Source organism: Triplophysa dalaica, chromosome 22 (genome assembly GCF_015846415.1).
Source record: "Triplophysa dalaica isolate WHDGS20190420 chromosome 22, ASM1584641v1, whole genome shotgun sequence".
Classification (NCBI taxonomy): Eukaryota; Metazoa; Chordata; class Actinopteri; order Cypriniformes; family Nemacheilidae; genus Triplophysa; species Triplophysa dalaica.
The window spans coordinates 20,084,512-20,098,791 of NC_079563.1; the positions used below are offsets into that span (position 1 = coordinate 20,084,512).

The window sequence follows — 14,280 nt, forward strand, 5'->3', positions numbered from 1 at the left end:
AGAAGGAGAGAGAGAGAGAGAGAGAGAGGGAGAAAGAGAGAGAGAGAGAGAGAGAGAGAGAGAGAGACTTTTAGCTGTTAGTGTGACATTAGATAGTTTGTTGATCCCTTGATGTATGTGATAAACAATGAATCATTTAAGATTTGTATTTGTCACATACACACACACACACAGTTATATGGAAATACAACCAGCACTGAAGTGAAACCCAGCCCACTCTCACAGGTGTAAGACTTCATCTGCATGTGAAGCGGGCAGCAAGTGGAGGTCATTTCACAATCCTCAGTTCATCAGCGGTTGCTCTTTAACGCGCATGTGTGTGTGTGCGCAGGTAATATTTGGCTGATCTTGTCATGAGCTCTCTGTTTTATTAACAGTTTTAATGAATTGAACGATTAGTGTAGAAAAAGACATTTAATTAACTTAGTGACATTTCAGCATCACTAAACTGAACTGTAAAAATGATAAAATCAAAGGTCATGCTTACAAGATCGGTGTTGTATATACTGTGAATGCAGAAATAAATCTCTGTATGTTTGTTTATAGCTTGATATTGCAGAAAGAGTCTGATATCATGTGTTTATCTCCACACACACGCTGTGATTCTCAGCTCTGTATTGATGATGTTTTGGTTTGTCAGATGAGACACAGGGAGAAAAGATCTGACAATACAAGCTGATCAGGAAGAGACAAAAGAATCCTTATTCCTCTTATCTTCTCACCGCCTCCCATCTGATTATATTCTTAATATAACCAGAGATGTCTCACCGGAGCACCGTCCTTGCCACTCAAAGTTAAACGTGTTCAAAACTTGACCAGAGAGAGAGAGAGAGAGAGAGAGAGAGAGCGTCATTGAGGTGTTGTTTTCTGAAGACACGCTTTAACACATGATGACAGTGAATGAGGACCACTTATATAAAACACAAGAGAGTCAGCCTTATAAAAATGAACACTAAGTTTAGTACAGATTCAACCGTTAGTTAAACCAGAATAACCACAACTGATTGGCTCGTTTTGCTGGAAGGCGGGACTTCCTATGCTGACCACATTGAGCATTGCATTGTTCTTCATTCATTGTAAAGACAGTGGCTCATCTTGTTTATAATATCTTTGGCTGATTCTTCTATGTTCTGTAACGGAGGTTATCTGCTTCTGTCAGATCTCCGGACCGGCAGCTTTAAGAAATCAAAGAGCTTTATTAAACAAAAACTTAGTTAACCGTGTTTATGAGCCTTGGAGTCTTGAACCGTCCCCTAACATCTGAACTCTCGTCTGCAGATTGTTGAAGGCGTCGTACAGCACAGATCTGCATCATGCTGGCGTGTGTGCAGCATCATCAGCATCCGGTCCATCACCTGCCGTGTGTCTCACAGATCACGGACACAACCCTCCGTCAGCAGAGTAAGTTTCATTTAATCTCCAGCGTCTCTGTTTGTTCTCAAACATTCAGATTCACGAAAACACTCTGATGACAGCAGCTCCTGATTTCTACTGTCGAGCTAAAAACACATTTGTTAGAACTTCATGAAACTTGAATGATGCCGCTTGTGGAGTTTGACTGTAAATTCTCTGTGATGGTGGAACATCAGAACTCATGATCTGATCTAGAGGTTAAACAGTCTGATGGACGTTTGATGAACAACATGGATGAAAGTGAGAGAGGTGAAGAGAAATGAGAGGAGGAGACGAGAGTGAAATGAATAAGGTTTATTGAAGGAGGACCAATCTGGGCTTCAGTAAACTGAATTTCAAGTCTAATCTTTGATCTTCAGGATTTACGATCTCACTCTGCTGGATTTAAAGAAGTGAGAAAAGTAATTTATTTCAATTTGACTTGACAAGACTTTACTGCTGCACGTGTCACTTCCTGTCTGTGACCTCACAGAACCAGAGGACACACGATGAGTTTAGTGTGATGATCTGAACGTCTCTCTGCACACCCCTCACTATTCACCGTGGCAACATCATCACACGTTAAATTTATAACGGCAGAAGTGTTTGTGTTTCATTGATCGATTGTTTTTCTGAATATATCTCTCTCTCTCTCAATTCAAATCACTCCAAATGTGCTTTATTGGCATGACATCATTTACATTAGTCATTTAGCAGACGCTTTTGTCCAAAGCTACTTACATGTTGGGTAAACAATGCAAGCAATAAGGTCAACATAAGGACAATAAAAAGCATAAGCATCTCTCTGTCTCTCTCTCTCTCTCTCTCTCTCTCTCTCTCTCTCTCTGTTTCTCTCTCTCTCTCCGCCTTACTTTAAAACACTCCATTGATTTACTTCATAAGATGGATTCTTGTAGTTATAATCCATTTTCACAGTTGGAGGCTGAAATGAAATTAAGATCAATTCTGAATGATTGTGTGAGGTCCCAGATTTTCATGTGTTTTACATGATGAAGCGCTCACATGTTAGTGCACATAAACAGGTTTCTTCCTCTGCTCCTGCGTCGCTGGAGTTAAACAGGCGTGAAATAGTCTGAATGACGGTGTTAAATATAATTCTGCCTCTCCACACATCATTGACTGCAGTTTCTCTTGAGATGATTTATTTTTCATGTGAAGACCGCAGGGCACACCAGGCAATAAAAACATTCGATTTATTTCTGTGTAAATCAGTCTCGGTCCACATGCGCATGTATGTTTGTAATGGCACGTGTTTACACAGAAGCAGTGGCTCATCCGCCCGAGTCTGAGCTCCTACACAGCCAAACAGCATGAAATGAATTCCACTCAAACCTCTGAAACAATATGAGCTCACCCCCCCACGTCTTCTTGATTTCCCAAAGTAATCCAATTTAGTATAAGAACGACCAGATTAATTTCATAATGCACCGATCAAACATTGCTCGAGGTGTCTCTCTCCACAAAATGAGTTTTCAGAGAGATGCAGAACAACCAGCCGAGGAGGAAATGAAAAACAACACAGACGCTCCACTATTCTTCTTTTTCTTGGACCATTTTTCTTGTCTGACAGACAGCAGAATCTGAAATAGTTTTTTGGTGACATTCTCATGAGAGTTTATATGGTGATGTTTAGGGGCCAGACTCATAATCTGAGCTTAATGTTGAGAGTGGTGTGTGTCATTGTGTGTTATGATTGTATTTCTCACAGCTGTTGAATTATTGATCCTGTTTGTGTGTGCAGGTGAGCCGAGCGCCGTGCGTTCCCCCTGCTACCCGTCTACGGCCCAGCTGGATGCCTACGCTCAGAAGACAGCCGACAGGCCGATATCCATCAAGATCTTCCCGAGCAACATCAGAGTCCCGCAGCACAAACAAATCAACAGAACCGTCAACGGTCTGGACACCAGCGGGCAGCCGTTCTCCACAGGACCTCAGGGCTTGTTGGCTATGGTGAAATCTCCCACTGCGGTCAAAGGTTTGTTGAAAAGATGCAACCTCTCTCCCGTCCAAATGGCCGTGGCCCCTTACGTCCCCCCCAGCAACAGACACGGACAGAAACCATGTGATGTGGGACCGGACATACTCGCCGCCTCCAGTGTGTCTGACCGGCCCATCCGCAGCGTCATTCAGAACACGAGCCGTCCGTCTAACTGCAGTCCTGCGTTCCCAGCAGGCACCGCTGCGTTCTGCTCAGATTCTGCTTTCACAGTCGGCGGTTCTCCTCGGTGCAGTCGGGTGTACGCGGGGGCTGTGCTGCCCACTCAGAAGGCTTCGGGGTATGTGGACGGTTTGGATGTCTTGCCGCGTCACTTCACGCAGCAGAAGTGTGTCCGGTAAGAGCTCGTGTCAGACGTCTCTTCTGAGCAGCAGTCTGAGATCTCTGGAGTGTCTGGTCAGTGATATTCACCCGGCCAGCATTAAAGAACAAATGCTGGGGCGAGGAGACGCACACCTTCATCTACCTGTGTTCAGATGAGACACTCGTGTTAAAGAGATCTATCAGATCCGTTTCAAATCTCTCGGGGCTGTTTCACACATTCTGAATCAGCAGCAGGTTAAGAGACACAAACACGTCTTCGTCCTGCTACATTGAATCATGAAATGAGGGCAAACATCACTTTCACATCACAACGATCATTCAGTTCTATCAAAGAAAACATAAAGCCTGATGTGTATGGAGGACCAAAGTACTCATCATTAAAATATGAACTAATTCAGTCAACCACTGATACAGTTCTGCAGTGTATATCACAACAATTCATTCATTAAATAGTTAATAAAAAAATCTTAATTTTGAAAAAGTTTTACCGCAGTAGTTGTTTTTGACAGTAGCTATTTTGAAATAAAAATTAAACAATGAATAAAGTTTTTTACAGGGGACATTACAAAATAAACGAATTAATTTAATGAATGGTTGATTTAATTAATTAATGATTTCATTGTTATTCTACAACTAATGAGAATTTTATTGGTGGTTGACTGAATTTATATTTAAATTATTTCATTCTGAGTCCTCTGGTCCTCCAGAGAAGTGAAGCTTTAAACTGTTTATTGTGTTTCACTGTTGTGTTTGTGTGTCTGTCACTGTCTTTATTTTAACACTGTTTTCTTTATTGAATCATCTGTGTAGTTGTGTTTGTTGTTATTCGATTTATTTGAAAGAAATGTGTTGAAGTGACTTCTAGAGTACAGATGTGTACAGAACAGACCTGAGATCACAGCAGATATGACAGACGTCATTTTGTGTCTTGAGTTCTAAATTCATCTGAATGTTATTCTGATAAGGATGAAGTCTATTTTCTGATCTTTTGAAGCTGTGACAGATGATGTTGAGATCAGGGAGACGCTTTCTTCATGTTTGTCGTGTGCGTGCATGTTTGTTGGGGTGATGATGTGTTTGAATGACTCTATATGCTCAATGTTTTAAAAGTGCAATTATTTCATCAGCAGATGAGCTCAACTCACATCTCAATCTTTATTTACTGTCAAATGAATAATTTAGGAATCTTTTCTGTTTGTTTCAGTGTTATTTGTTTCTGAGGAAATCTACAACAACAGAACATTTATATTCTCACATCGGATAACATCATGTCATCACTAAGCCTTGATGTCTCAATATCTGTCCTGCTTGTGTACAGTACAAACTCATCACTAAAGAACAATCACTTCTACTAAACTGAGCTATTTTCACCCAGGCTCGGACATAAGAGCTCACACACGTCTCATTTCATCTCTTATTACCAAACACAGAAGTCAGAAGACGAATCGATCTGTTTGTTTAGCAGGTGTCGTGTATTTATAGTTTTACTGGAGCTTTCTAGAAATCTACAGTTGTGGTGAAGTGGGTTTGTTAGGATGGCTTCTTCTTCACTCACTTCTGTCCTCATACATCATATAAAGCTGCACACCATTTCAGAGACAGTTTTTCTCAACAGATTACTTATAAGTGTGTGTTTGGATAAAATGATCGGTTTTGTTTCATTCTGTGAACGTTTTCTCCCAAATTTCAAATAAATGTTTTGTTTCTATTTGCATTCATCTGCAGAAAATAAAACCTGGAGAAACAGGTGAACATAACAGAAAAGATGCTGTGTGTTTTCAGATCTCAAATACTACAAGAAAACAGGTTCAGATTCACTTTTAAGCCTCACAACAGTCATATTTCTGCATGTTTTTTTTTTTAGTACAAAAGTATGTTGTGTGACAATCTGAATATTGTGTTGATTCATCGAAGCTTAGCTTTGAAGGTGTTGTTAGGTTTAATCAGTGTTGGGTGTAACTAGTTACTAAGTAATTAGTTACTGTAATTTAATTACTTTTCCCTTGAAAAAGTAAAGTAAGGGATTACTCATATGTTTTCTGTAATTTAATTACAGTTACTTTTGATGTAATTAAACTAAATACTTTGTGAAATACATGCGTGTGCAATAGTGTAATTGACATCAAAATTCAAATTTCATAACTGAAAGCACAAACACTCAAATCTTCAGTCAATCTTCTGTAAGGATTTTGACCTTTGGGACACTTTTTGGTCGCCATGAGGAAAACAGCTTAACATCATTATAAATCACACCACAATCCACATAACAACTATCCCTTTATACTGGCACAACATAAGAAAGTCATATTTCTTGGCAGATTATGTTATTATAATACTATATGGGGCGGTTTACCGAAAATAACTTGCAATGCCATATCTTAAAATACATCATTGCTTTTGTGTCGTCTCAAAAAACACACAAGTAATGCTTTAAGAAGGCATGTTTGATAAAACCTCTTACATTTCCTTTAAACTTAGGTCAAGTTCCTCTATGTTATTTAAACAGCGTTCAGTCCAAAACCGGATGACTGCGCGCGCGGGCTCCACCTGCTGTTAACAGAGAGAACTACAGTAAACTACTGGCTGAAATACACTACAAGACTTTAAAATCTGAACAGAGATTTTTTTAAGTAGACATAACACACGCACAGAGTTTTGGAAAGTTTCAGATAGAAACACACAACTGATCATATCTGAAGACTGGCACAAACAAGTCCAGAGTGAAAATCTGATCAAAAGTCTTCTCAGCACCTCATGTTTGGGAGGTTAAAGATATTTTGTACTACAAGTTGTTTGACATTCTAATGTCTTATGGCTGTGATTCTGATTTGTTTATTGTGCCATAATGTTTCATTTAATTCTTCTTCGTCTCATTTTTAAAATTGTTGTTCTCATTATTCTTATTTCTTTATTCACGATAACAAGTGAATGAAGTGTAAAAAAGTTTGAAAGAGGAGCTTGAATGGTCGATTTTATTTTCAGACTGAAAGCAATGTTTTCATTTGAGGACTTCTTACGGGTAAAACATTAATAGTGTACTTCAGAAAAATAACCGAGGAGGGGAAATCAATTGTTGCAGAGTTATTTTAAAGCTTTAAAGAGTTGATTTCTTGTAGCTCTGAATTGAGTAAAATGGGACGAGAGTTAATTTAAAAATACACTAAATAGAGTAAAATATTACAGGACAGAGTCAAATATTAACTCTATTTTGAGCATAATTCACTGTGGAAAACGACTCTATAAGAGAAGCTTTTACTCTTTTTAGAGAGGGACCACATGTTATCTGGCATAGAGTACAATTTTATTCAATTTGAGAAAATTTTACTCAGGAAAATGTACTGTGAAGTGTTTTTTAGCCTTAAGACATATCTCAAACATTTCCTCATGTATGTTGTATTTATTGCTGCACACAAGTGACAGAGGGCAGAACTGACAGCAGATGGCGCTGTAACATTAGATAAATCACCAGTCAACAGAACATCTGCGATAACATCTAAGAAATCACAAATGAATGACTTCATTGGGTTGGTTTGAGAAATCTTGACGTTCTTGTTTGTTAATTATTCATTTGATGTATAATAACTTACACTCTGGCAATATTTCTCTGTATTTGAGAACTTTTCCTCAGCACATACTTGTTATCTTCAAACAAAGCGGTGATTCCACTCAACAACACCGATAAGAGTCAAATGAAATGTTAAAACTCATAAATATCATTTAAATGACTGACGGAGCAGATTTAACTCGTTTAAATGAACACGCGTCTTAAGGGGGAGGAGACAGTGAAAGGATTAATTCACAAAGAAATCTCTGTAGCCAATGAAAAGCGGAAAGGTCGAATATGCTAATGAGCTCTTGACAGCTGAGAGTGAGTCCAGGCGCTGCGCGTGAGAGAGAAGCGTCTCAAACTCGCGGGATTTGATCATGAATCACGAATCCTCTTCATGAAGATCCGTCGCGCGCGTTGTCTCGTGAGTTGTCTCGTGAGTTGTCTCGTGAGTGATGTATCGTTTGTTGTCACTGGAGCGCGGGCGACGGAAGCGGCGGCTCGAGCTCAGTCTAGCGGGAATATGTGAGCTCGAGATGCTCAAGCAGCGGCACGAGACGCTCATCAGCCGCGCGCTCGCGCTGCACGCGCCCGACAGCCCGATCCGAGCGCACGACGACTGCAGCCCGAGACGCCCGCCGGTAAGACGCCCGTTTCAGTCTCTCTGTTCCGTCACCCGCTCGGACAGCGACTTTATTCATGAGTCTGAAGTCAGAAAGAGGTTTTAAAACTCCTGATTGTTTTCTTCACTTTTGTCAGTCACAGATTAAACGCTTGAATATAAACCTGAATCACATTCATCATTAAACTCAAAGACTCACTTTCCGGTTGACATGTTTTTCTTTACAGTTGTTCTTCTAAATCACATGACAAATACTGTAGGATACCACCGCATTGACTCTGGTAAACTATATAAAGTACTGTAATATATTACAATGATTATATTTCAGGATGGTGTGTTAATATAAAACTAGTTTACAGGTTAAATAGTCTTCACTTGTAAGTTGATTTGGATAAACACTGAACAGATAGTTTTTTGACGCAGAGATGAAAATCACTTCCATCTCTCTCGGGCTCGCTCATGTCTTTCTGGTGATTATTTGTCAGTTATAATAAACCTTATCATTTATTATTTTAAACAGATTCAAAGATCAGGTTAAAGTTGTGAGTTTATGTGTGGATGTGAGTCCCAGTCAAAGCGGATGTTTATAACACCCAGATAAACCAGAAACTGAAAACTGGTTTCACATCACTAAGAGAGAACAAGACCGGCTCTGAATCTGTCTCTCCTCTCATCTTTATTCTGCTATGATATCTGTGATGTGTGTCATAACTTAGGCTCTATAGAGATACACAAACTAAACACAACGGACACACACACACACACACACAGACAGTCTTCATTCCTGTATCACACTTCTGAAAGCAGTCTGACCTGAGACAACAGCTGTGTGTGTGTAAACACAAGTGTTATCAGTGTTGGTGTAGTGATGGTGGTCTCTCTGTGGGGGGGGGGGGGGGGGGGTGTTGTACAGCGCTGAGCTCTGCTCTGATTGGTGAGTTCAGTTGTAATGAATGGTCTGGTCTGGTCTGGTCTGGTGTTCAGATGCGGTGATGTAATAATAATCATAATAAGTGTCAGACTGTGATTCATTGATAAGAGCAGAAGGTTAAGTGATGCTCAGAGATGATAATGTTTATACTGGATACGGGTCGAGCAGATCTCACAAACTTCACTGTCATCCAGACTTCAGTCAAAGGATTTTAAGTGTCTAAATAAATGATTTACTTATCAAATGTTTGTTCATTATATTTTGTTTAAATGCAGTGTTAGAAAACTGAAACAGGAAGTTCTTCTGGACTAGCGTATTTTATATCCAGTCTACAAACATGCATGTAGTTTCTTTGAGATTGTGTGCGTATGTGTGTGTGTGTGTGTTTACTTTCACAGCAGAAATATCTGATAAGATCTCCATCTCAGCTCATCGTTAACATATGAGATGATCAAGAGATTTGTACGTCATTTTGACCCTGTGTTAATTATTTATAAATGCAATATTATTATTTTTGTGTCTTTGTTTTGATCTGTGAAGTATTGTTGATTTTTGTTTGTGGTTCTGGTGTATAGCAGTGAATTAATAATTGATGAGATTGAACTGCTGTCTCTGAATGATTAAATCTCATGAGGGTGGTCCCGCTGTTTCCATGACGGTGTGTGTGTGCTTCATCAGGTTAAACTAACACGCTCAGTGGATGATCTTATTTAGGGGCCAAGGAACCATCTGCAACCCCCATACCAAACACACACACACACACTCACACACACACACACACACACACACACACACACACACACACACACACACACACACACACACACACACACACACACACACACACACACACACACACTCACACATCATCATCATGATCTTCAGTGAACACTAGCATCTCTCTACTGTACTGTATGAATGGATGGTGTTGATTTGACAGTGAAGTGTGTTTACTACTGTGTGTTGTGTTATTGTTTGCTGTAGTGTTGTATATTTGACTCCTCCAGCAGGAGAGTGTGTTACAGTATTGTTGACAGATTCAGTGTGAAAAATCAGCTTCACTCCACACACTGAGATTCATTCATCAGCGTCATGATGTCTTGAGTTTACTGTCAGCAATGGACTCTAATTTAATGTTCCAATATATCAATGAATCTCATGCTGTTACCTAGCAACAATCTCTAAATACTGAGTTGCATGTCAGATCAGAAAACTGTTTATACATTATAAACTGAAATCACAGAATGGAGATTAATGTGTGTTTTCAGGACACCTCGTGGAGTCTGATGAATATTCTCCAGCATCAGGTTGGAGAGTTGAGGGTGGATACAGACAGCAGCTCAGTGGAGCCCCCTACAGACGCCGGAAACCCTCAGCCCTCCTCAGGTACTGCAGCGCAGGTGCATCAGGGTGTGTCCAAATCCACTTTTGCTAGTCTAACGCCCGCACACACAGTCTAAAAGGGTTCCGATTCTCGATGTTGAGTTACGGGTGTGTTTTAGGCTCATCTCCCGTTCCCTTTAAGAGGCAGTTGTGCTCTCGCCATGGCAGATTCACTATAATGCAAAAGCAAAGACTTGTGCGCATCTGCTCGTGCGCAAGATTTAAGTGCGTGAGCAGACCATCTATAGAACAAGACGATTTGTTTAGTATCTGAACACAATACAAATATTTTAGATTTTAATCTTTTATTGTTTCATATTTAATAATGTTTGTGTGCTGCTGCGTGTCCCTATGTGTAATAAGCAAAGTGAACGCGTGTTGTGTACCCTCAGAGGTGCACATTCTACTAACGCACTCTTTAAATAACAAAGCTTATTGCGCTGTTGACTTTAGACTAGAGCGGGTTTGAGTCTATTTTCAGTTCCTCAAATAAGAAACGCTTCAACAGAACACCTCTTTTAGAACAGCACACCCATAGTCGCACAAATGGGCGCAAATGCAGTTTCTATTTAAACAACGTGGCACAGGGCGGGAAAATGAGACAAAACATTAAACGGTTTTACTGAACACCTTCCAGCCAATCAGAATACAGGATTTAATTGATCAGTTATCTGTTGTTTCATAAGTCGAACAATGTACAGTTATCTTGTCATAATCACATTCTCTCTACATGTGTGTGTGTGTGTGTGTGCGTGCGTGCGTGTGTGTGCGTGTGTCAGGTTTGTGTGAACAGATTGAAGCTCAGTCTTCAGTCAGCGTGTTGGACTCATCTGGTCTCAGTGAGATCTCTCAGTGGTCCGCTCAGAGTGACCACCTCACAGAGAGACCTAAATCAGCTGGTGAGGGAATCTCTCTCTCTCTCTATATATTTATATATGTATATATATCTTTATGTACTAACTCGCATAGTTGAACATTTAAGGGATAATGTTCAGGCAGCTGGTTGTTATCACAGAAATAACCCTAAAGGGGATTATTTCATGATAACAGCCGGCTGCTTGTACATTATCTCGCTTATTACACGGCTACTTGCCACATGAGAAATAAACTGGACATGAAATGTGAATTTGAAATATTTTACTAGCTCATTTGTACCGAATGCAGACCTTCCACAAGGAAGCGTCATTTAGATTCAGTTTTAAAGTAAGAAACGACGTTCAAACGTCACAAACAGCCACATTGGTTTAATCATTTGTAAATATAATGTAATTTGTGTTATTAAAAGACAGATTTATTATTCATTTTTGTGTTATATAAAACTGTCCCTCTCAAAATGATTTGCATCATCCGGGTTACAGGATGTTATTAGTTTTGAGCGGTTGTTATTTGAAAGTACAACCTTTGGAATGTCGCGACTGGCCAATCAGAATCAAGCATTCAATGAGCTGTGTAAAAGTGGATTTGGCTCACCGTCTGCAACGGACGGCTCAAAATTCAGAGCTGTTTTTCTTTTCTGGCTTGTTAAATGTGAAAGGGTTAAATCAGAGACTTCAGAAATCACACAGAGTCTTCAGTGTAGTCATGAGACGCCGAGAGAGAAAGACCCTCTGTGTGAGAGAACACACACACACACACAAAAATTCATGAGTGCTTATGTTTTTTAAGTTTGTGTGGTGTTCTGGTTAGTATGCATTACCGCACGATGTTCGTACGATTATAAATCTGTCAGTATTAATGAGTGAAGTTAACACACACACACCGTCAGTTGATGATGTGGTTGTGTGTTGTATTATTCAGATGTTGAGCTGTGTGTGTTTGTCTCTGTTCGTAGGTGATGTGTTTGCTGTTGATCGTGATGGGAGCGGTGGGATGCGAGCAGTGGTCCCTCGCTCTCTCTCTGCACCCCACCCCCCGCTGGAGGGCATCACAGAGGGCCTCGGGGAGGATGAGCTGTGGTCCTGGCGGTCCGCAGAAGAAGACCCCACAGAAGAGGACTACAGACAGGCTCAGCGCGTGGAGACGTTCATCCTCGGCCTGATCCAGCGTCGCTCTCTTTCTCTCAGACCTAATAAACCTCGGACCAGTCTGGGACCTGAGACCAGAGGGGTGGTCCGACAGAGCAGCCTCTCTTATAAAGAGTCACCCTACAGCCCTGAGCGGTCCAAGTCCTCGCCCAGTCCAGAGAGACACGCGTGGAGCCGTCGCGGTCTGGACGAGGAGCAGCACGTCCGTTACCCCAAACCCGACCTCACTGGGATTCGCTCTACCTCGCTGGATTTTCCCTGTGCCGCTTTGGACCCCAGCAGCAGCGAAACCGAATCCCCGCAACATTTCCAGGGTTACCCGCCGCCCCGCTCTGCCTCCTCTGATGAGCAGCTGGTGAACGGTCAGTATATCCCAGCACAGCCCTGTCACGCTCAAACCAGAGCCACACCCCAGCGGGCGCATGCCACCCCCAAACCCGGCCGCGGCACATACTCCCCCGAGAGGGTCCCGGCGAAGACCCGGGCCACCCAGAAGAAGTGTCGCTTCACAGAAGAAAAGGTCACGTCAAAGAAACCGGGCCGAAAAGCCTGTCGCGCCCAATCAGAGAACAGTTTACTGGGCCAGCGGGTCTCAGAGCGCAAATTTAACACGGTGGAGCGCGATGCCAGCCGCAGCGTTCAGCCAAAAACACGTCGCGCCCCAGGAGCCTCCAGTCACCGCCGGTGGCGCTCCACGCTGGAGCTCAGTCAGGACGAAGCTGAGCCTCCTCCCGAACAACCAATCAGGCGCTCCCGCAAACCTAGACCCGCCCCTCCTCCCTGCGTCTACAGCCAGCCGCCGCAGCACTATCATCAGCCTCACCTCCGTGCTGAATACCCTCAGCGCGCCCCTCTGTGCCTGCCGGACCCCGTCGCAGGAGAGTCTGAGTCCAGTCTGAGCGAGGCGGAGTCGCCCGGGTCCAGCTCTCTCTCCAGTGACTCTGATGTGAGCGGAGGGTTGGTGTGGCCACAGCAGCTCCCCCCACAGCTGGCGCCGCCCTCTCCACCCACCGGAACCTCACCGCAGCCCAAAGCCTTCGTCAAGATCAAAGCGTCTCACGCACTCAAAAAAAAGATCCTGCGATTCCGAACTGGATCTCTTAAAGTCATGACCACAGTGTGAGACGAGTTTATCAAGTGTGTTATGCAGATATATTTCATTATATTTGATAGATTATCTGAAACTCTTTAACACAGCAGGCATTCTCACTTCTTCTTCTGTTCAGTTCATTTCTGCTCCTGTCATGTCATCTGGGGCGGGGCTTGTTTAAAATCACTCCCGTTTCATCAATTTCATTCAGAATTGTCCCGGACACACACACAAACACACACACACTGGTTTCTGTGTTTTATGGGGACATTCCATTGATCTATTGATGTATCAGGTTTATGATGAATTCTATCCCCTAACCCAACACCTTAACCTAATAATCACACTAACCTTTCTGCAGTTTTTAATTTTCAATAAATATCATTCTGTATGACTATAAACTGTTTTCCCTCTGGGGACCTAAAAATATGTCCATTTGGACATTTAGTCCTCACACAGTGATGAATACCAGTTCACACACAAAGAACTTAAATCATTATTCCTTTATTTATTTATTGTACTGACTATATGAGTCACATCAGGACTTTATTATGAATGTTAAAGGTCTTTTAAAGCTAGTTTAACTTGACATGACATCAGACACACGCACACACGTGTTTATGATGATGTCTCATGATGGCTGATTGTCTTTATGAATGTAATCTGTAAATAAAGATCTGACACTGAGGATCAAGAGCTGTAAACCTCTGCTCTGTTCTTTCTTTGTGAATATTGTGTGTTTACAAGCAGATTCAGGTATAAAAGTCAAAGTTATTAGCAGAAGAGATGTTGTTAAAATCATTCAATTCTGAAAATCCTATCATCATCTGAAGTTACAAAAATGAGTTTAAAGATTGCATTTGAGTTTCTGTAGAAGAAACGATATTATATTATACTTTATTAATACTTAAATGTCCTGATCACTTTCTGCTATTACTGTTTTACAGAAC

The 14,280-nt window shown here is 41.5% G+C and overlaps 2 protein-coding genes across 2 annotated transcripts; both read left to right on the forward strand.

The window, feature by feature from the left end:
* The first annotated feature begins 1,313 nt into the window (after nt 1-1,313).
* Nucleotides 1,314-5,117, forward strand: LOC130411470 (protein FAM222A). Its single transcript, XM_056736086.1, has 3 exons — nt 1,314-1,401; nt 3,155-3,388; nt 4,938-5,117. Exons 1-3 carry the CDS (start codon nt 1,314-1,316, stop codon nt 5,012-5,014), a joined length of 399 nt encoding a protein of 132 aa, XP_056592064.1. The 3' UTR covers nt 5,015-5,117.
* Nucleotides 5,118-7,617: 2,500 nt separating this feature from the next.
* dact3a (dishevelled-binding antagonist of beta-catenin 3a) lies at nt 7,618-14,018 on the forward strand. The gene is made up of 4 exons (XM_056735790.1): nt 7,618-7,921; nt 10,102-10,219; nt 10,996-11,115; nt 12,048-14,018. The coding sequence occupies exons 1-4, from the start codon at nt 7,736-7,738 to the stop codon at nt 13,361-13,363; spliced, it is 1,740 nt and encodes a 579-aa protein (XP_056591768.1). The 5' UTR covers nt 7,618-7,735; the 3' UTR covers nt 13,364-14,018.
* The last annotated feature ends 262 nt before the right edge of the window (nt 14,019-14,280 follow it).

Excerpts from the sequence above, each read along its gene's own strand:
- LOC130411470 (XM_056736086.1), top strand. The coding sequence starts at position 1,314 with ATGCTGGCGTGTGTGCAGCATCATCAGCATCCGGTCCATCACCTGCCG. Across the intron at positions 1,402-3,154 it reads CACAACCCTCCGTCAGCAGA|GTGAGCCGAGCGCCGTGCGT; the intron begins GTAAGTTTCATT and ends TTGTGTGTGCAG. Across the intron at positions 3,389-4,937 it reads ATCTCCCACTGCGGTCAAAG|TGTTATTTGTTTCTGAGGAA; the intron begins GTTTGTTGAAAA and ends TGTTTGTTTCAG.
- dact3a (XM_056735790.1), top strand. The coding sequence starts at position 7,736 with ATGTATCGTTTGTTGTCACTGGAGCGCGGGCGACGGAAGCGGCGGCTC. Across the intron at positions 10,220-10,995 it reads AAACCCTCAGCCCTCCTCAG|GTTTGTGTGAACAGATTGAA; the intron begins GTACTGCAGCGC and ends TGCGTGTGTCAG. Across the intron at positions 11,116-12,047 it reads AGAGAGACCTAAATCAGCTG|GTGATGTGTTTGCTGTTGAT; the intron begins GTGAGGGAATCT and ends CTCTGTTCGTAG.